This window comes from Macrosteles quadrilineatus, unplaced genomic scaffold (genome assembly GCF_028750875.1).
Source record: "Macrosteles quadrilineatus isolate MER2022 unplaced genomic scaffold, UCM_ALF_1.0 Scaffold_2__2_contigs__length_208266976, whole genome shotgun sequence".
In the NCBI taxonomy this organism is placed as follows: domain Eukaryota; kingdom Metazoa; phylum Arthropoda; class Insecta; order Hemiptera; family Cicadellidae; genus Macrosteles; species Macrosteles quadrilineatus.
In genome coordinates, this window is record NW_026542595.1 from 152242944 (window position 1) to 152263859 (window position 20916).

At 35.1% G+C, this 20916-nt stretch overlaps 3 protein-coding genes across 8 annotated transcripts in view; 2 read left to right on the forward strand and 1 right to left on the reverse strand.

Moving 5' to 3' along the window:
- The window catches only part of LOC128988117 (2-oxoglutarate dehydrogenase complex component E1), a 57118-nt gene extending 56049 nt beyond the window's left edge, over positions 1–1069 (reverse strand). For all 3 annotated transcript variants that reach the window (XM_054409334.1, XM_054409331.1, XM_054409333.1), the window contains exon 1: positions 918–1069. The gene's annotated coding sequence lies outside the window, so the exon portion shown is untranslated. The remainder of the gene's footprint in view (positions 1–917) is intronic.
- A 6627-nt stretch (positions 1070–7696) lies between these two features.
- LOC128985619 (uncharacterized) overlaps positions 7697–20916 on the forward strand; it is a 110501-nt gene continuing 97281 nt past the window's right edge. For 3 of the 4 annotated variants that reach the window (XM_054405313.1, XM_054405311.1, XM_054405316.1), the window contains exon 1: positions 7697–8084. The gene's annotated coding sequence lies outside the window, so the exon portion shown is untranslated. The remainder of the gene's footprint in view (positions 8085–20916) is intronic. The other variant, XM_054405315.1, reaches the window with a different exon arrangement.
- Positions 19242–20039, forward strand: LOC128985038 (DNA repair protein XRCC2). Its single transcript, XM_054404414.1, has one exon. The coding sequence runs from the start codon at positions 19242–19244 to the stop codon at positions 20037–20039; it is 798 nt and encodes a 265-aa protein (XP_054260389.1).

A 20916-nucleotide genomic window follows, 5' to 3' on the forward strand; every position in this document is an offset into this window, starting at 1 on the left:
CTGCAGGAATGGCGTAGCGGCAAAATGTCATTGTAAGTTAATTATAACTGGCTATAGGTGTATCGATGCGTGCATATCGATACACTCCCACGCATCGATACAAAATATCGATATTTTGCGGTCCTTGTATTGATACACACATCACTAGTAACTTATTATTTACTACTTATGTATAGTTCATAGTTTAACAAAATTGTATTAATGGAGAAACCGTTGGAATAAATAAATAAAAAAAAATAACTGTTTGTGACATTTTACAACTTGTAAACAGTTAGGCCTAATTGGTGTTGACATTGCTATACAACTCAACAGTTAGGCCTAATTGGTGTAATAAAATTTAAGTTCAGAATGTGATCTATCGAATGGTACCTAGTATGGTATAAGTTAAGTATTGTTCGCTTCCGAGTTGATCGGGTATTAGGCTAGTGGTATTTTACAGTTACAAACACTTTGGCCCGTTACGATAGTGGCCATTAAGTGTAGGCATCTTGGCCAACGAGCATATGACGATTGTTGACCACTGCTAAGGTTAGGCTAGCTTAAGTTTGCAAAAGATCTACACTTCGTATTTTTTTTTCATTTCGAACTTTCTTTGAAAGTTGCAAACTTTTTAGTAACAAACTGCAGTATAATAAACGCGCCTTATGAAATAAATACCCTCGGTTCATCAACGTTTGACTTTGTAGGCTAGACGTAAGCCTAGGCTAAGTTAAACCATTCTCATCCTTAATGATAGGTACATTACACATTACAAGCTAAGTTAATACGGGGCTTTGGAATCATATTCACTTTTTACCCAATCGGATCTGCCAATATTGGACGCCAGCGTTTGACCCAAAAATTATCAGCTAGGTAGGCTTATGATTAGGCCTATCAAAGAGCATTTTCTATTTTTGAATCCGTCCACAGATACATACCTTAAAAACTTTTAGAGCACAAATACTGAGATTGACAATGGTAATAGCCTAAATAACGAAATTACAATGTTATGTTGCGACAATAATTTCAATTTGTTACCGACACACGACACAATTACTTTCACCACAAACGAAGAAGCAGCACACAGCACAGCACACAGCACACAGCAGGGACAGCAGCAGCCAGCAGTAAAGCAGAGGGCAGCACCTGCTCCTTGACTTGACGGGTCTGACTTAGGGGAGGTACGAATGAGCCATTAGTTCAAAATTCCTCCGTAAACAGCGCTGTAGTAGAAAGTATTTTGGACTAATCGCAAAAATAGTTCTGTTCATAAAATAAAATTATAAATGCCTCAAATTCAATTTTATTAATTTGTAATTATAAAATTAAACTATAATAACCTAACCGAACTAACCAAACTTGCTGATAATGAAATAATATAACAAAAGTTTAGTAATCGAAAAAATAATTCTGTTTATTAAATAAAACTAGAAATTGCTCAATTAAAATGTTATAATGACTTAAATAAAATTGAACTGTCATAACCGAACCAAACCAACCAAACTTGCTGATAATAAAAAAAAAATCTTGGATAAAAAGTTAACGCTTTTAGGGGGATTTGAACCCGGGACATTCAGCATATCAGCCCGGCACGCTATCCATTTGACCACCGAGGCCGATGACTGCTGATCGTTTTGTTACGGCATAGATAAAACATACTCCCTTAGTAGATTTCTCATCCTTATGGAACAGCTGAAGACAATTTTATTGTTAGTTCTGTACGGTTTTCTGTAGAGGTCGTGTTTTGTTTACAATCTGTTTCCCGTTATTACAGCCATTTAAAACCTCGTTTAACCAAATAATACGATCTAATCATAAACAATAACCTGTCCCCTAGTTATATAACCAGACAGTAAAGCACAAATCAAGAAATTAACCCTAAAATAATAGAAACAAAGTTTCGTCGACACTAGCGCCCATGTGTCACGTACATGAACTAGACACGAAAAACGTGCTTCAAAATTTACAATGGGATGATAAGTCTACTTGTGTTGGTTAGTCTATGGTTATTGTAATGGCGTTCCCTCAGCTAATAAGAAGCCCTCAGCTGTCATCGTAGCCTCTTCTATACCTCCCCTGAGTAAATACCTGACTTGACTTGAGGGCTGCTGGGTGCAACGAATGAATTGAAATGAAAATGATTGAATTGAAAGAATGAAATGAAATTGGAATGTTGGGCTGCCTGGCTGGTTACATCCGTCTCAATCACAGACTACTCCTCTCAATGCGCATGCGCAAACAGACTGTTCCGTGGCTATGAAACGTTCGATGGAACGGGATACCATTTAGAGAAAACGATATAGTCAATGCTACTAGTAGATGCTAGTAGTAAGCAGTGATACAAACAGGTCTTTGGTCCAATTGTTTGAAGAAGACCTTTCCGACTGTTTCAATTAAATCGAATTAAATCGGAATGGGTTCACCTTTGATCCGATGAAGAACTGTGGGATTTGAGGTATAAATTTATCTCCTTTACTTAGTCCATGTCTTAGGTCTATGAATGGTCCGATGGTTTGAAGAAGATTACCTCCTCACCGACTGTTAAATTTAATCGGAATGGGTTCACCGATGAACTTTGAACTATCCGATGAACCGATGAACTATGGGTACTTTTATACTTTTCGATGAAATGGCGACCATACAAAGTAGGTATTTTAAGCCAAGTATTAATGGAGATGAGTGTATGATGAGTGGCGCGATCTTGTAGTCTTGTTAGTGACTAAGGCCGACATATTCCTTAGACACGGCTGTTAATTAATAGCCCATACAGCTAATGGCAACTAAGGGACCTAAAGTTTTATAGTGGAATCCGAACCACATTTTTGCCTTGGTATACGAATTGGTCTAATCATCAGGATAGTACTGAAAAATACAGTAAATCATAGGATAGTCGTAGTACTCACTAGTGCGAACGTTAATCCACACCAGAGAGTATCGCATCCACAGTGCATGCCTATAAATATCCACAATTCGTAACCTCTTAGTAGTTGGATTACAGGACGACAGGGTTTTGAGGTAAGTAAATTTACCTACCGGTACTTAATTAATTGTAAAATTTAAAGTACATTTTAGCGAATTTCTCTATAGGGAAATATCTATTACCATAGGTGGCATGGCATGGTAAGACCTAGGCTACTAGCATAAATAAAACATACTCCCTTAGTAGATTTCTCATCCTTATGGAACAGCTGAAGACAACTTTAAGTCACACCCCCATAAACCATATACTTAAAAGTGAGCGTAGAGAACGAACTTCAACCTGGAGGCGAGTTAGCGTAGCGAACGAGCTAACCTTGAAGGCAAGTGAGCGCAGCGAACGAGCTCTAACCTAAAAGTGAGTGAGCGTAGCGAACGAACTTCAACCAGGACGTCAGGACGTGATTGAGCCATATGTGAACGAGATCATCTTGAAAATTAAGAAGTTGAACGGGGCAAAGCCCGCGGGTTACAGCTAGTTTATAATATTAGTATGATTTTACGAACAGAACTATTTTTTCGGTTGGTAAACCTTCATTAGATTTTTTCATTATCAGCAAGTTTGGTTAGGTTATGACAGTTTAATTTTATGATTATAAAATTGAATTTGAGGCATTCATAATTTTATTTTATTACTGATTAAAAAGCGTCCTCGGTCCCTTGCTATTTTTGATATATGCAAATATGCGGCACATCGGTCATCTCCATGGTCCCCAACGATTAGATTTTTTGTCTTCATGTAGGCCAAGAAATTTGAATATTGGGTCTCAACAATATTCTTTTTTAATTTTGTGGCCATTTAAAAATAAAACGTGGTGGTCGGGAAAATAAATGGGAAGATATCAAAATATTGAATGCTACTCTCATTACAACTGTTAATCTTTTGAATTGAAGCCCAGGATTAGGATAATATTGAGTACTGTAATTTGAGATCACTTGAACAACTTTTATCTTGATTGAGTTTTTTTGGGTTTTTTACCTGATTGGATAGTTTTTGAGGATGGCCACTTCTCTTTCGAGGAAAACAGATCTCAATTTAGTGATATGTATATTTTTCAAAATCAGATTTTTCACTGCAGAGTGTTTTTGTACGAATTGATAATTGATAAGGTTTTTAAAATACATTCGTTCATATACATGCGGTGACAATGTAAGTACGTTCTGCAATTTGTTAGTTTCTTTTAACAAATTTTTGTTTTAGGTTTAAGCCTGGTGATTGTCAATAAAAACCTCAACATCTAAGAAAGAAATATATACGATTATAAACTCATGGTGTTTATATGGCCTACGGGGTCATAAAAACGAAAATTAAATCGGACCCGGGTCAGCAATGGGAAATAACCAAAACGACGGAAGAGCAAGAACAAGAAAGTAACTGTCCTGTGTCTTATTTAATCCATTGATAACGCTGCAACAGGTATACGATATTTGTCCCAGCTCCAAAGGTATGTCATCGCGAATAACAGTTCATTCACGCATGCGCATAATGAGAGGAGTAAAGTAATCCGTGATTGAGACTGGTGTGGTTTGGTTTGGTTGGACTTTTGTAATAGATAGGATTATTGTAATGGGAAGACGCAACTGAACACAGAGCATATAGTACTGGACTACTGTTGTATTTCTAGTTCACTTAGGCTACTATATTTTATGGTTTTTCCTAATTATTGTAAAGGACTAGCGTTTACATTCTGACTAATAACTTATTGCAAACGAAAAAAAAAACTGGAGGCCACCCATTGATTAAGAAGAATTTGCATTGAGAAGAATGCGAAAAATGACAAACAAATCGATAACAATAACGGTATATCACACTCTTTTTGCAACTCACATAAATTTCGGAATGATAACCTGGGATCCACAGACCAATCACCACTAAAGAAAATTCTAATACTGTACTGCAACAAAAGGTTTTGAGAAACATAGACGAAGCACACTACCAAGATCACTTTTTCACAGAAAGGTTTATTAAAAACAAACCAAATACTTTAAGACACGAGTGTCAGAAATATAATCTCAGAAACAAATCAAATCTTCCAACAATAAATAGGCTCCAAAAAACTAGTTCAACCCCACAAATCATGGGAATTAGGCTTTTTCAATATTCTACCAAACAACCTTATATCAACAACTGACACTAAACATTTTGTTAAATCACTAAAAAAAATACTTTCAAGGTAAACCATATCATAACAAAATAATACTCATAGTAGGCCTACTGCATGAAGAAAGAATTTGACGATTCCCCGATCGATGACCGTGGAGAAGACAACGTGAACAATGAACATACTTTAATACTTTTCAATGAAATTGCGACGATACAGGACAGGTATTTTAAGCAAGCCAAGTATGAATGGAGATGAGTGTAGGATGAGTGGCACGATCTTGTCTGCTAGTAACTATTCAATTTTAATTTCTGACTGTCTGTGATATAGCCAACGGCTGGGTTGTTTTATAAGTATTTATCTGTCTGTTTGTAAGTATTGTATTTAAAATTTTATATTCTTTTCTTACCCCTGCTATGTTTTTACTAATTTATTATAAAACACACTGCATGCATTGTATACACAGTGCACCTGTTTTCATGTTTGCTCTAGTCTTTGCATGTTTTATAACCTAGTCTTTAATTTTTAAGATGACTGTCACAGTGATACCATAGATAAAACATACTATGGTGATACTTTGCATGTATACACTGCACTTGTTTATATTACGTTTGCTCTTATATTTCCTGTAAACTTTAGGCTATTGTTAGTTTAATTACGTTCATCCATTGCATGTAATGTACATAGCGCTTCACGATGAATAAAAATTCTTGATTCTTAAGGCCGCGACATATTCCTTAGACACAGCTGTTAATTAATAGCCCATAAATAAAGCTAAAGGCAATTAAGGGACTTACAGTACAGTTTTTATAGTGGAATCCGAACCCATTGAGATAAAGATTGTTTTAACGACAATAAAGCATTTCATTTCTGGTTTGTTTGCTGTGTGTTTTTGATGGCCTGAAATCTGTCCATCTATGATACTATCTATTATATTGCATTGACGATGCCGATAGCAAAAGTCAATAAGTCATTAATTGGGCCAGACTGCCAATAACTTGCATTAGCCAAGTTAATACAAGAGAAAATAAATTTAGTTCATCTTAATTCAATCAAATTTTTTACCATACATGCTTAACGGAAAATAAAGATTTTGATTTTAATTTTAATGTTCAAAATAATATACACTAGCGACCACAGTTACTATTACTGTGCTCAACGTCTATTACAGCTTAAACGTAGTCGTCCCTTTTCCCCCCTTTGTTTTGGCCTGTTTCTAGTCTGCTAGCGCTTAGCGCTAGCTGCTAGCTGTAAATTAAAAAAAACCAGCGGTCGTGTGTCGTCACTCGTCCACTCGTCGTCGTCGACTGTCGTGTCGTCCGTGTCGTGCTTTTCTGTAGTGTTGTAGTCTGCTGAAGTCTGGGTTCTTCACCTGACTAGCCTGAGTGAAACGAATTTTTAGTAGCCAAGTGGGAAGTGACAAGTGTGTGGTTTTATTTTACGTTTATGATCTAGGCGAAGGCGACTGTGCAATTACGATTACAGCCAATAAAATCGTGATTTTGTCTGCAAAATAGCCTTTACTTTTACTCATTGAAATCAATTTTGCAATGTATTTGTAATATCATTAGTTTACCGTGGTTTACTAATGTAATACGGCACCTATTTTTTTACTAAGGATTGTTGTAGGTAGGCAGTGTTAGTTATCTCGTGAGTTGTGCTTCAATTATCATTCCCTATTGACGATGAAGTATAGTTACTGGTGAATTTCATAGTGTCTCCGCGTACGAAATAACTTAGGTGAGTTTAATACGTATTTAGGGAATTTACTATGTAAGGTACCTAGTTAGTTGTCACTGATAGGCCCACGTAAAGGACCTAACTTACCACACCACAAATAGCCTATCATCTTCATTAAAGCCTACGAATAACTTACAAGCTTGTACTTTTTGCTTGTAACCATACAACTCAAGTTCAAATAGTGTTGAGATATTTTTTAGAGGCCTAAAATGTTAACTTCTCTGCTACTTATAATGTTTTAGCCTAAGTTAGACCTACTAGGCTAACTCATGGCTAACTTGTGGTAGCCATGATCAAGCCACTTACACCTACTGTATAGGCTAAGGGGTACACTTCCATATCTGTTGGCACAAACAACCTAATGAGTAAAAAAAAACCTAATGAGTTTAGAAAATCAAAAAACATCACAGATGCATTGTTCGAGGTTAACCCTCCGAGTGTTATTTGTCGCTGCAGCGACACATAACACACTTTGTGTAGTGTTTTGTGTCGCTGCAGCGACTCACAAACACTGTTTACGGCAAAGGCTCTATGTCTGACAAAATCGGATTGAACTGGATCGAGTTAGTAGGCCTATCGTTTTATTTGACAGATTCAGAGCTTTCTCCGGAGGTCTGTCTCTAAGCGCGGCTGCACTTTACTTGACGTCCTACACTCATTCGAATGAAAATATCGATCGATATATCGATTAATCGATTGCTTCATTCGATATATCGTTTGGTTAGTTAGGTAAGGTTAACCTAACCTAACTAACCAAACGATATATCGAATAAAACAATCGAATGAAAATATCGAATCGAAAAAAACAATCGAATGAGTGTAGGACGTCAAGTAAAGTGATGCCCTAAGCGCTTTTCATTTGTCGTCCGTGTCGTGCTTTTCTGTAGTGTTGTAGTCTGCTGAAGTCTGGGTTCTTCACCTGACTAGCCTGAGTGAAACGAATTTTTAGTAGCCAAGTGGGAAGTGACAAGTGTGTGGTTTTATTTTACGTTTATGATCTAGGCGAAGGCGACTGTGCAATTACGATTACAGCCAATAAAATCGTGATTTTGTCTGCAAAATAGCCTTTACTTTTACTCATTGAAATCAATTTTGCAATGTATTTGTAATATCATTAGTTTACCGTGGTTTACTAATGTAATACGGCACCTATTTTTTTACTAAGGATTGTTGTAGGTAGGCAGTGTTAGTTATCTCGTGAGTTGTGCTTCAATTATCATTCCCTATTGACGATGAAGTATAGTTACTGGTGAATTTCATAGTGTCTCCGCGTACGAAATAACTTAGGTGAGTTTAATACGTATTTAGGGAATTTACTATGTAAGGTACCTAGTTAGTTGTCACTGATAGGCCCACGTAAAGGACCTAACTTACCACACCACAAATAGCCTATCATCTTCATTAAAGCCTACGAATAACTTACAAGCTTGTACTTTTTGCTTGTAACCATACAACTCAAGTTCAAATAGTGTTGAGATATTTTTTAGAGGCCTAAAATGTTAACTTCTCTGCTACTTATAATGTTTTAGCCTAAGTTAGACCTACTAGGCTAACTCATGGCTAACTTGTGGTAGCCATGATCAAGCCACTTACACCTACTGTATAGGCTAAGGGGTACACTTCCATATCTGTTGGCACAAACAACCTAATGAGTAAAAAAAAACCTAATGAGTTTAGAAAATCAAAAAACATCACAGATGCATTGTTCGAGGTTAACCCTCCGAGTGTTATTTGTCGCTGCAGCGACACATAACACACTTTGTGTAGTGTTTTGTGTCGCTGCAGCGACTCACAAACACTGTTTACGGCAAAGGCTCTATGTCTGACAAAATCGGATTGAACTGGATCGAGTTAGTAGGCCTATCGTTTTATTTGACAGATTCAGAGCTTTCTCCGGAGGTCTGTCTCTAAGCGCGGCTGCACTTTACTTGACGTCCTACACTCATTCGAATGAAAATATCGATCGATATATCGATTAATCGATTGCTTCATTCGATATATCGTTTGGTTAGTTAGGTAAGGTTAACCTAACCTAACTAACCAAACGATATATCGAATAAAACAATCGAATGAAAATATCGAATCGAAAAAAACAATCGAATGAGTGTAGGACGTCAAGTAAAGTGATGCCCTAAGCGCTTTTCATTTTAGTTCCGAAAATATTGTAGCAGACAGCTGACGTGCGTATTTGTAAACAGCTTGGTTAATCTCAGACCAATGACTAATGTGTTTTATTACGTTTCTCATTGTTTTAGTTTTAAAAATCAAAAGTAGTGATATACGTGGTGCATTATAAGAAGATTTAAGTGATTTTGAAGGGCTGGTTGATGATGAAGTAGGTAGTGATATTGATGTAAATTATCAGCCAGATTCCTAGCTATGGTTAGGCTATGCATTCTTAGCTAAACGCTATGTACTGAAATCTGTTTTTCACTCATAACTTATTTATTTGATAACTTACCTCACTACATGATTATAATTTGTAATCCTCATAAAATTTAGAACAAAGTGGCTATTTTCAAATATTTATAGGCCTATAATATACAATTTCATTGAGCGCAAACTTATTTATTTTTTGAAAATTTTCCAAAATATATTTTTGGTACCTAAAAGTTTTTTTTTAACAAATGTTCCTTATGTTTTATATATAATATTGAAGCCCATGATTTTCCAAACAAAATGGTACATTATATAGAACAGTATAATTTACATTGTTTTTAAGCTTCTCAGATCCGTTTTAATAAAACCTTGCAAATGAGCAAAAAATAGGCAGCCATTGAGGCCAAAACAAGGGACACTCGGAGGGTTAATAAAGATATAAATTTAGCCATCAGTAGAGGCAGGCGTGTTTTTCTGGTATTTTTTGACTTGGCCAAGGCTTTCGACTTAGTTGGTAGATCGCTCCTTTAAAAAAACATTAGAAATGATAGGTGTTAAAGATGTAGTTTTGCAATGGTTCCGATCTTATTCTGATAATAGAAAGCAGTTTGTACTTATATATCAATGGAATCAATGGAAATCTTGGTAAGTAGGCCTAATTTAGATTTTGGGGTGGTCCAAGGTAGCACGTTAGGGCCTTTAAAATTCTTAATTTACATTAATTAACAATCTTGTGAAATTAAATATTGAAGGTGATTTTTACCTTTTTGCTGACGACACCTTAGTTTTATTCCAAGGCGAAACTTGGGACTCAGCTTTTCCAATGCCGAAAGAGGCGTGTCAAAAATAAAAAAATGGTTTGATCAGAATGTGTTAAAGCTCAATGTCAATAAAACAAAATTTATTCCAATCTCCTTTGAGCTCGAGGTGACACACTTCGCAACGAAATAAAAATTCATTCATGTGGTCATGAAATCGGAAATAGGCTAGTTGTGCCTGCCCGGTAATAACTTAAATCAAGTTCAAAATTATAAATATCTTGGAGTTGTGTTTGATGCTAAATTGTCACAGGGCAGATCACGTGTCATATTTAAACAAAAAGTTAAGAAAACTGATTTTTGCTTTTCGCCAACTGCACCATTTTCTTGAAATAGATGAAATTAAAAATGCATAGGCCTATTATGCTTATGTACAGTCGCTGCTTGAGGGGGGGATAATGGCCTGGGGTGGTGCTTACAGCAACATTCTACAACCTCTCGTTGTAACACAAAAGGCAATTATAAAAGCGGCACTTGGCAAGGGTAGGCAATACTCGTCGGATGCTCTGTTCACTGAAATGAATGTACTTGATTTAACGCAACTATTCATCAGAACAGTTTCGATGTTTATTTTCAAACACCACGAGTCACTCTTTGATCGTCCTCAACATGACCATAATACTCGACATGCACTAGGCCAAGGCATACGCTTACCAAGACTTACAAAGACATTTTCTACAACTAATTGCCACTACGTTGCACACATCATTTACTCTAACCTTCCACTAGACTTACGAGACTTCGACAGACACTCAATTACAACGTTCAAAAAAACACATGTTCACTGGCTCAATCTCATTGGTAGGGATAAGCTAATATCAATCAATCAAAATAACTTTATTCATGTTGCACATTTTGTACAGAATGGAGTCAGTTATAAAAACACAATATTTAACTTAAGACTACTTACAGAGAATATTGTTACTATCAAAAAAATCTAATTTCAGGAAGTTGGAAAAAATCTTCTAATTTATACAAGAAAGTTGGTGAGAAATAATTTCAAACATTTTTTAAATGAATTAAAATTAGTTATATTTTTTAACTACCACACCAATAGATAAATAGATTATTAGATTATTAATAGATTATTAGTTTTCATATACAGACAATAGCTGACAGCTGGTATTACAGCGTTCAATTCAATTCAATTCAAACAATTTTATTCATGCAATTTTAAAATTAAATACATAATCACATTTGCCATGCAAAGCACGCGCGGGTTCAAAAACACATTTTTATTAATACATTTCATTTTCTTGTTTCTGGCAGCAAACAGTTCGTGTTTCCTTCTTTGTCACTTTAACAGAAGACATTTCCTATTGCAACAGTTTTAATCATATAAATAACACTTACCCTATGTTATAAATAAAAAAATTAGAATAATTTAATAAGAACACGGTTTTTAGAAAGACAATAAATTCTACATGCAAATATAAATAGTTATTTATCTAAAACAAAGTTAAAAATAAGTTACAGATTATTTATGACTATATTATGAATGATAGGAAAAACCAAGATGCTTTTGACTTTATCACAGACCTTTTATCATTATAAACTTCATTACCGAACATTTTTACAAACACATAAAAAAATTTGGACCAAGACAACAAAACTGATGCCTACTAGTTTCCTTTTTAAAAAAGCTTTCTGTTAACAAGTAGCCTAATATTGTGCTGATCGAGATATTCTATTGACAGGTTTCATATTAAACATGTACGGATATTTAAAAACAAACATAATCAAACAGTATACGTGCAATTGATTGAAGGTTTAAAAGTTTTTCTTTTTCAAAAAGATAACTTAGGCCTACTCTATCATATTTTTTAAATCCAAAAACTGTCCTCAGTGCATGTCTTTGGTTCCTGATGACAGGTTGTAATATGGTAGGATAAGTACCCCCATAATGTACTATTCCATATCTCATCACACTTTCAAACCAGGAGATGTATACCTTTTTTAAATGCTTACTCCTAATGTTGTCTCTTAAGTGATATAAAGCATAATGTATTTCCTTAATTTAATTGAAAGTTGTTTTACATGCTGCTTCCACTTTAAATGATGATCAACAAACAATCCTAGATATTTAACACATTTTACTACTTCAATACATCTGCAAGAACAATTATACAAACAAGAGTGTTTATGGCACAATAAATTAAATTCATTTTGTAAATTTTCTCGTGATTGATTATAATCAAAGAAAAATAAACATTTAGACTTTAAGGAGTTTATTAACAATCTGTTTTCAATTAGCCAATTTGATTTCTTGTTGTGTGATCGTGAGTGCGTGTGTGTGTGTGTCTTGGTGTGTGTGTGCGTGTGTGCATGTGTGGGGGGAGGGGGGCGTTTTGGGTGGTTAATGGTAGCGGGAAAGTCAACGAGTCAACCTGACATCATTATCTATGTTCCGATGCGATTAGCCAAAATTACAGTTCAAAAGATATTGTAAATTATGTTATTTTCCTATAAAAACCCCATAAAATAACGGAATATCGGATTTTCACAAAAATGGCCCGAACGATTTTGATAAAAATTTAGTAGCCTATGTAATAGCCTAGTCCTTTAAATTCTGATCAAAATTGTACTAATCCCATTTCCGTATATTTACTCTCATCGCTTACACATGATAAAGGTTGTCACCAAATACGTTGACAAACTTATGGGAGAAAGTATGTGTCAGAATGCTGATACCGTTTATTTGTTTTGTTTTTAATAAGAATCAAAGTTTCTTTTTCTTTCTTATTAAGCTGCAATATACAACGACTCACTCCCACACACGGGTTCTCCCATGTGGGTTTAATTTTGTATACTTATCAGGTATTCAGTTATACTTCTATTGTAATACATTATTTGTAAAAAAAATTATTTTATACGGAATAAAAGAAATTTTGATTTGAGTACGGTAATATTGATTATTCGATAGTTTAATTATCGATTGATATTTTCATTCGGTTGTTTGTGCCAACAGATATGGAAGTGTAACCAGGCTCTAAGCCTTAATTGACATTTGGAAAAAATTGTGAATAAGTTACAGGCCTAAGTTAGTTTGTTGTTTATTTATTAGGCCTAGGCCTAGTATAAGTTAAGATCTTCCTACAAATTTCTCAACTTACCTGTTGCTTACTTGGGACGGTTCCAGTAAATGGGTTTTATTTATTTTGTGGGTTTAGCTGACTTGCAGTAACTTAAGTTTAAAGCCACGGTATCGATAGGTTACTTAACCTAGAGAATATCTCACAAAACGCAGGTAGAGTTTCGTAACTGGGCTAAGTAAATAACGCTAATATCGATTGGGTCGATTCAATTAAGTTAGTAGGTAGGCTAAAACCTTCATTTGACTTTTTCATTAGCCTATCAACAAGTTAGGTTAGGAGTGACAGTTTTATTTTATACCCTAAACTTAACCCTCCGAGTGTCCCTTGTTTTGGCCTTAATGTCTGCCTATTTTTTGCTCATTTGCAAGGTTTTATTAAAACGGATCTGAGAAGCTTGAAAACAATGTTAATTATACTGTTCTATATACCATTTTGTTTGGAAAATCATGGGCTTCAATATTATTACATAAAACATAAGGAAAATTTGTTTCAAAAAAATTTTGTTAGGTAAAAAAAAATGTTGGAAAATAAAAAAAAAAAATAAGTTTGCGCTCAATGTAATTGTATAAATTATAGGCCTATAAATATTTGAAAATAGCCACTTTGTTCTAAATTTTATGAGGATTACAAATATATAATAATATAAGGAGGTAGATTTGCAAATAAATAAGTTATGGGCCAAAAACAGATTTCGGTACATAGCGTTTAGCCAAGAATGCATAGCCTAACCATAGCTAGGAATCTGGCTGAAATTTACATCAATATCACTACCGGTACCTACTTCTTCAGGATCATCAACCAGCCCTTCAAAATCACTTAAATCTTCTTATAATGCACCATGTATATCACTACTTTTGATTTTTAACACTAAAACAATGATAAACGTAATAAAACACATCAGTCATCGGTGCGAGGTTAACCAAGCTTTTTACAAATACGCACGTCAGCTGTCTGCTACAATATTTTCGGAACTAAAATGAAAAGCGCTTAGAGACAGACCTCCGGAGAAAGCTCTGAATCTGCAAAATAAAACGATACCTAACTCGATCCAGTTCAATCCGATTTTGTCAGTCATAGAGCCTTCGCCGTAAACGGTGTTTGTGAGTCGATGCATCGACACAAAGCACTACACAAAGTGTGTTATGTGTCGACGCATCGACAATTAACACTCGGAGGGTTAACTTAAATTGAAATAATGTAGGCCTAGGTAAAAATAACAAAGTTTTAGGGCCTATTATTTTAACCAATATTTTATATCGATGGTTTCAAATATTTAAGTTAGTGTGGCCCAGTTAAGAAACTTTACCCTTATAATTTATGCCTACAACGCTGTTACCTACCTATTGAATTTTATTCATAATTAACTTAAGTAAGCCTCTTCAGCTCAACACAGAACTTGACGGATTGCTAATTTCTCAGTTTTAATTGAGTTAACTTATACAGACTGTCCCAAAAGTCCCGGACCGGTTTAATATTTTCTAAACGACAACAGATAAATCAATAAGATTTGGTACACCAACACCACACCTAAAAATCTACTTTTTTAAGGAAATATCAATTTTCTGTCACATCATGGGGGCAAGGAGTCAGAAGGAAATCTTAAATTGGAGCATAGGTCAATATGCACATCAAATGAAAGGTCTTTTTTATTAGAATACAATGCCGCAAACCGCATTTCAAAAGGTTGATCCTGCGCAAAATGGCGGCCGTTCAAATATTTCTTAAATCAGCCATTTAGAATCTTTGAACGACTGCCATTTTTTACCCAGGCGTTCTTTTGAGCTTGAATTTACGGCATTGTAATCTACTAGTGAAGACCTTTAATTTGATGTGCATATCAACCTATGCTTACGTTAAAAATTTTCTTCCGATTCCTAGGGCTGTGCCCCCTGAGGAGTAAGCGTATAATAGCAATGCGAAATAAATGAATCTTTGAACCACTGTCATTCTTGGCTCGGTTATCCGTTTGAGTTCAAATTTGCGGCATTATATTCTGCTAGTAAAGAATTTTAACCCTTCCAGGGCTAAATTAAATGAAGGGCTTGAGCTTAATTATTTTTGGCCAAAAATCAAAAACTAAAGTGGTTGTGTTTTGTATTTATTTCACTTGAAATAATTCATGGATCATAAAAAGATTTTCCTTAGGGCTGAACTAATTTTTGTACAAAAGTTATGAAGAAAATAAAATTTGATTTGACGGATATATCCGTCTTTGGCCCACAAAAAACATAAGGTGGACGGATATATCCGTCCGCCGCCCTCAGTGATAATCACAAAATATGAACACTGCCAATAATCTTGACTATTCTTGTGGGCGGCAGACGGATATATCCGTCAACCTTAGGCTATTCCTTCCCTTGTTTTATTTTTTATCCATAAAAATGTATCTATAATTCTGAAGTAAATCTAAACCACTCAGTTCAACTCCCGTGTCCTCAATCCCATTCCCCGCCAAGACTTCTACTACATAAAGACTGTTCTTCAGGTTCATCATATCCATCACATTCCATATTATTATTTTCACTGCCAAGTATAAAACCCCCCTCAGACATACTTTTATTAAGCATCTCAATTATATCTTCAAATTTCAGATGGTTTGCATTAGTAACTTTAGCTCAAACCATAAAAATAATGTACCAAACATAAAATGTAAACATCACTTACTATCAACCATGTGTGAAGTGACAGCAATATTTACTTACGCACACTCTATGGTGCAAAATAGCCGAAACAGCTGCGGCAATTATTATTGCCAACCACAAAAACAAAATAACCCATTTATAATGCAGTGTAATGTTTATTACCCTATTATAAACATTGTATATCAATTCGTTTTTTGGACGGATATATCCGTCTTTATCCCAGAAAAGAAATTTCTTGGGACGGATATATCTGTTTTCAGCCCGGAAAGTAAACAAAGATTGACGGATATATCCATCCTTAGCCCTAGAAGGGTTAATTTGGTGTAATTAATTCAAGCTCAAAAGAACGCCTGGGTAAAAAATGGCAGTCGTTCAAAGATTCTAAATGGCTGATTTAAGAAATCTTTGAACGGCCGCCATTTTGCGCAGGATCAACCTTTTGAAGTGCAGTTTGCGGCATTGTATTCTACTAAAAAAGAACTTTCATTTGATGTGCATATTGACCTATGCTCCTATTTAAGATTTCCTTCTGACTCCTTGCGGGACGTCCCCATGATATGACAGAAAATTGATATTTCCTTAAAAAAGTAGATTTTTAGGTACGTGGTGTTGGTGTACCAAATCTTATTGATTTATCTGTTGTCGTTTAGAAAATATTAAACCGGTCCGGGACTTTTGGGACAGTCTGTATATTGTATTAAGTTATCAAGTTATGTTAACTTACTATGGTGGATCAGAATCAGGGATCATAATTCAATTATTTGACATTCCGGACACCACCTAACTTAGGTGTGTAAGCTATTTTCAGGGAGGTCAGCCCGCCTAATTTTCTAAGAAAGTACCTATTATAGTAGGGATCTAACGTAGATGTTACCGGTATTAAAAAGAGTGTCCTTGTTAATGAGTTAATTACAGCTGGTAACTTTTTTAAATAGGGGTGAAGTGAGGTAGGTACGGTAAGTGGAACCAGGTTTTACCATAACTTAGTTCAACTTTGACCTTACATTGCTCAGGTAATATTACAGGCCTATACTTGTAATTGTGAAATTATTTGTAGGCCTGCCATAACCACAACTGATTAGCTTTTTAAAGACAATAACCAACTTAATTTTTTTTTTCTTTCTTAAGAATACAAATAGGCCTAGTAAATGTTTCGTGGTTCTAGTTGCCAACCACCCACTTCTGAATTCGGCCTATAATAAATTGCATTGAGAGGAATGAGGGGCAAGTGGGTCAATAGGAAAATTTTCTGTAATTCTGGGACTTTTTGAATTATAAACATATCTCTATCCCTTGTTAAGTTAGGCTACTAACCTTTTCGTAGACCCTTGCGGAAAACTTTGTAGGCTATAATGTTAAGATACGTAAAATTGCAAAATCTTATAAAAATAGCACTTAACTTACATTGTGTGTGGTTGTAGTACAACTCTCTGGGCACATGATTCACTTGAAAAAAAAATGTTTTTTTAATCCTACCTACCTTAAGTTAGTTGTTTTAATATAGCACATAGGCCTATTGTTATGGTCAGCTTAGTATGGTATCAGATGTTTAAAAAAGTTAAGATTTACTGATCATTGATATTTTAAAAAGTTACCAGCTGTAGGCCTAATTAAGTTACTCATCATCATACGCTCTTTTCAGTAGGTAACATCAAAGTCAGGCCCCTAACTCTTTCTTAGAAAAATGTAGGTCAGTCTACCTTAAGTCGAACAATTTAATATGGGCTAGATATGCGGGAATAAAAAATATGAGTGAAGGAAGAATGTAGAATGTTGTGAGGTGGTCTATGCAGCCTTTTCACTAAGATCAGCTAGTTAATTAATTAGTCAGTATCATCTTACTAGGCTAATATTATTAAATGTGAAAGTTTGTGTGTTTGATTGTTTGAAGTTTAATCACTCATTAACTACCGGTAGGCCTACTGGACAGGTTCTAGGCTGAAATTTGGCATGATGATAGCTCACAGTAGGCGTGTTCCAACAGATATGTGTATTTGAAAACACTTATTTATTTCCAAATAGGTAGCCTATACATTAAAAACTATAACACACACGGTTCATTTACAAGCAACTTGGACTCAATATTACCCCCGCACTTGTACTTGTCCCACAGAAAGTTTTTGGATTTTTCCAAGTCCACTGCAGAAAGTTTAAAATTGTTCTATTTTGGAGAGTGCGGTATATTTACACCTCTCTCTTATTTAAAAACATACGCCTAATATGAGTTTCTTTAGTAGGCCGAGTTGGCTCTAAACTTAAACAAAGCTATAGGCTAAAATAAATATTTAGACAGGGTAGGCCTACATAAGTTGCATTTATTTGCAACTCTTAAATACAATGCCATTTAATGGGGACAGGACACCTATACATTCCGTTAGTTGGTTATGATATTTTGAACATATTTAGTCAAATCCGAGGCGTGTTGTAAGCCAAGAGCGATTTGTGTAATGCTTTGTGTGAATTTTTTATTCTCTGTACATCTGTATTTAAAGATATTCTCTACCTTAATCAAGTGTTAGTCCAGTTAAAATAAAAAAATCATACTTCAATCAAAGTTGACAAGAAACATAGTCTTTGCAGGGTGATATCAGTTAAAGGATAATCTCGTCAACGTGTTTGTTGACACTCTAGCAATTACCATTATGGCTCGTATCTCTCACCTTGGGTAGTAAACATGGCTTCTGTTGTTTAATTGGTCAACTGACTTAAATGTACTGCTACTTCACTATGTTATCAGCTGGTTACTGACGTACAACACACTTTTTGTGCATCAAGATTAACAATGTTGGATAAGTTTTGTAATGTTTTCATGATTTAGAGAAATCGATTTGTGAAAAGTTCACCATGTTGAGGTGGCTTGACATTTGACCCCCAATGTAACAAACCTAAATTGCAGCATAGATACAACGTACTCCCATGTTTTATCTATGATTGCAGGCTCTGCATTTTTCTATATATGCATGATTGATTAAGTAGGTATTAAAATAATAAATTTCCAATTTGTTGGCTTCGGTTTTTATGGTAAACAACAATGTAGGCCTATGCTTAAGCATTGAGTACAGTATGCACTTACTAGACCGCCAGCTACGGTATGTAGAATGATACAAGTATTGCTCAGTGATGAAAACAATGTAGGAACGTTGTAGATTGTACACTCTTTTGAGTAAAAATATTAGACATTCAAAACATTCATGGACAAACAAAGGTATAATGTTTTTGAAATCACTTGCATGTCGGTCCAAAACTTTGGCTAAGTGTCAACAAAAATTAGTTTGTGCGACAAATGCAAGGGGTTGCACAGATTCTAGCTAGTTCTCTTTTTAACAGTGCGGTAAAATTTACGTATTTGTACTATACATGTGCAAATTATACCACTAGGAACTGCAAGACCTATTTTTATAGTTATTTTGTTTTTCTTTCCTATATAACAACTTTTTTTTCATTTCTCAACAGTTGAGTTTTCTGTTATTGATAAGTGTTGAGCAAGTGTTGTGTTGTGGTGTGTCCAGGATGGCTTCTACCTCCGAAACAGGACTACAACTATTCGCTCGTTTGATCCCAAGGCCTAGTCTGGTGGGGCTGGACAACACGTTGTTTCCTGAAGGACCGAATGCTAAAGACGTAATTGAAATAAGCGGAGACCCTTCCACAGGAAAGACTCTTCTCTTCCACCAGTTCATCGCCAAGTCCATCCTTCCAAAAGAATTCAACAGAGTGCAACTGGGCGGATTGAAGTCAGGTGTAGTGTTGATAAATACCGATCACCACTTTCAAATGTTAAAATTGATAGCCATGATGGAAAACCATCTGAACTGTGTGAACAATTTTTCAGTCTCCAACATTGAAAAGGTCATTAAGGAATCTTTGGACAGACTTATAATTTACAATATAACAGATAGTGTACAACTTCAAACTACATTTTATGCACTGCAATCTCTGGTGTCCAACCAACCAGAAATCGGATTGGTGCTGCTTGATAGTGTTTGTGCGTTTTACTGGCAAGACTCGTTGACGTCTGGTATTCGAAAAATGGACTTTTATACTACATCGCTTATAAGAGTCCTACAAAAGTGCCTTGGAGATTTTAAAGGTGTAATTATGTACAGTCGACCATCATACTTTCAGTCAAAGTTGGCAAAGTCGGAATCGTCCAAGACAGGCTTGGGTTTTGCAAATCATAAAATAGTCCTCAAGAAAATTATGGCGGAGGATCGATATTCATACATGGCTGATGTAGAAACATCAAATGGTAACAGTTTTAAGAAAGCTTTCACCATCAGTTCAAGTGGTATTCAGTGGGTTGAATAGACATTGTTATATAGGCCTATTGGGTTGATTGAGCAGGACAAAGGAGAACAGTGTTGCCCATGACCCTATTCACAACCAATAAAACTGTAAAGAATCGTCAATGTTATTAATTGTTAGAAATGTTGTTAGCAATAATTTCATATTTTTTTATTAAAATATAGCTTTGCCTCTAAAAAGGTGATATTTGTTGGTTCCCAAGCCTTTTCATTCATACAAAGTTTGATATCATGTTTTTACTTGAGGTTTGTTTACCATTTAAAACATAGGTATTTTTATTCTACCCACATTCCTTAAAGTACCGTATGTACAGTAAATTAATGCTCAATAACTATACAAGTGCTAAATGAGCTTTAGTCAATCATGTTTGCGTTGAAATATTTTAGGAATAAAAATGAATTACAGACCTAATTATTTTAGAAGACTGAGACAATCAAACAAATCGAAGGGTTCCTAAAAGAGTTTTTAATAGATCTAATTCCGTAAGCCCAAAATTTTACAATGAAATTGTGAGCAAACGGGAGGACGTAGAAAGCTGGAAGAGGTCTCGTTTTAAAGGTCGGCATGATTCATTTTTCTTAATTATGCACCAAACGGTTGTTACAGAATAAAATAATTCACATTTAAATAAGTTAAAAGCATATGATATGTAATATGTACTGTAATATGCATACTATTATAAAGTTGAAATAGACATTTTCCCAATTTTAAGGGTCTGGATTATTTAATGGAGTACGATTGGTTGTGTTGGGTATGTCTGACCAAAGTGTAAAGTTAGAAGTGATTACTGGAGTAGGCAAAGGGGACTTATTTTTCCATTCCGAAAATAAAACTAATATCTATAGATCCTGATATGCCGTTTAAGTTTACAAGTATTCAA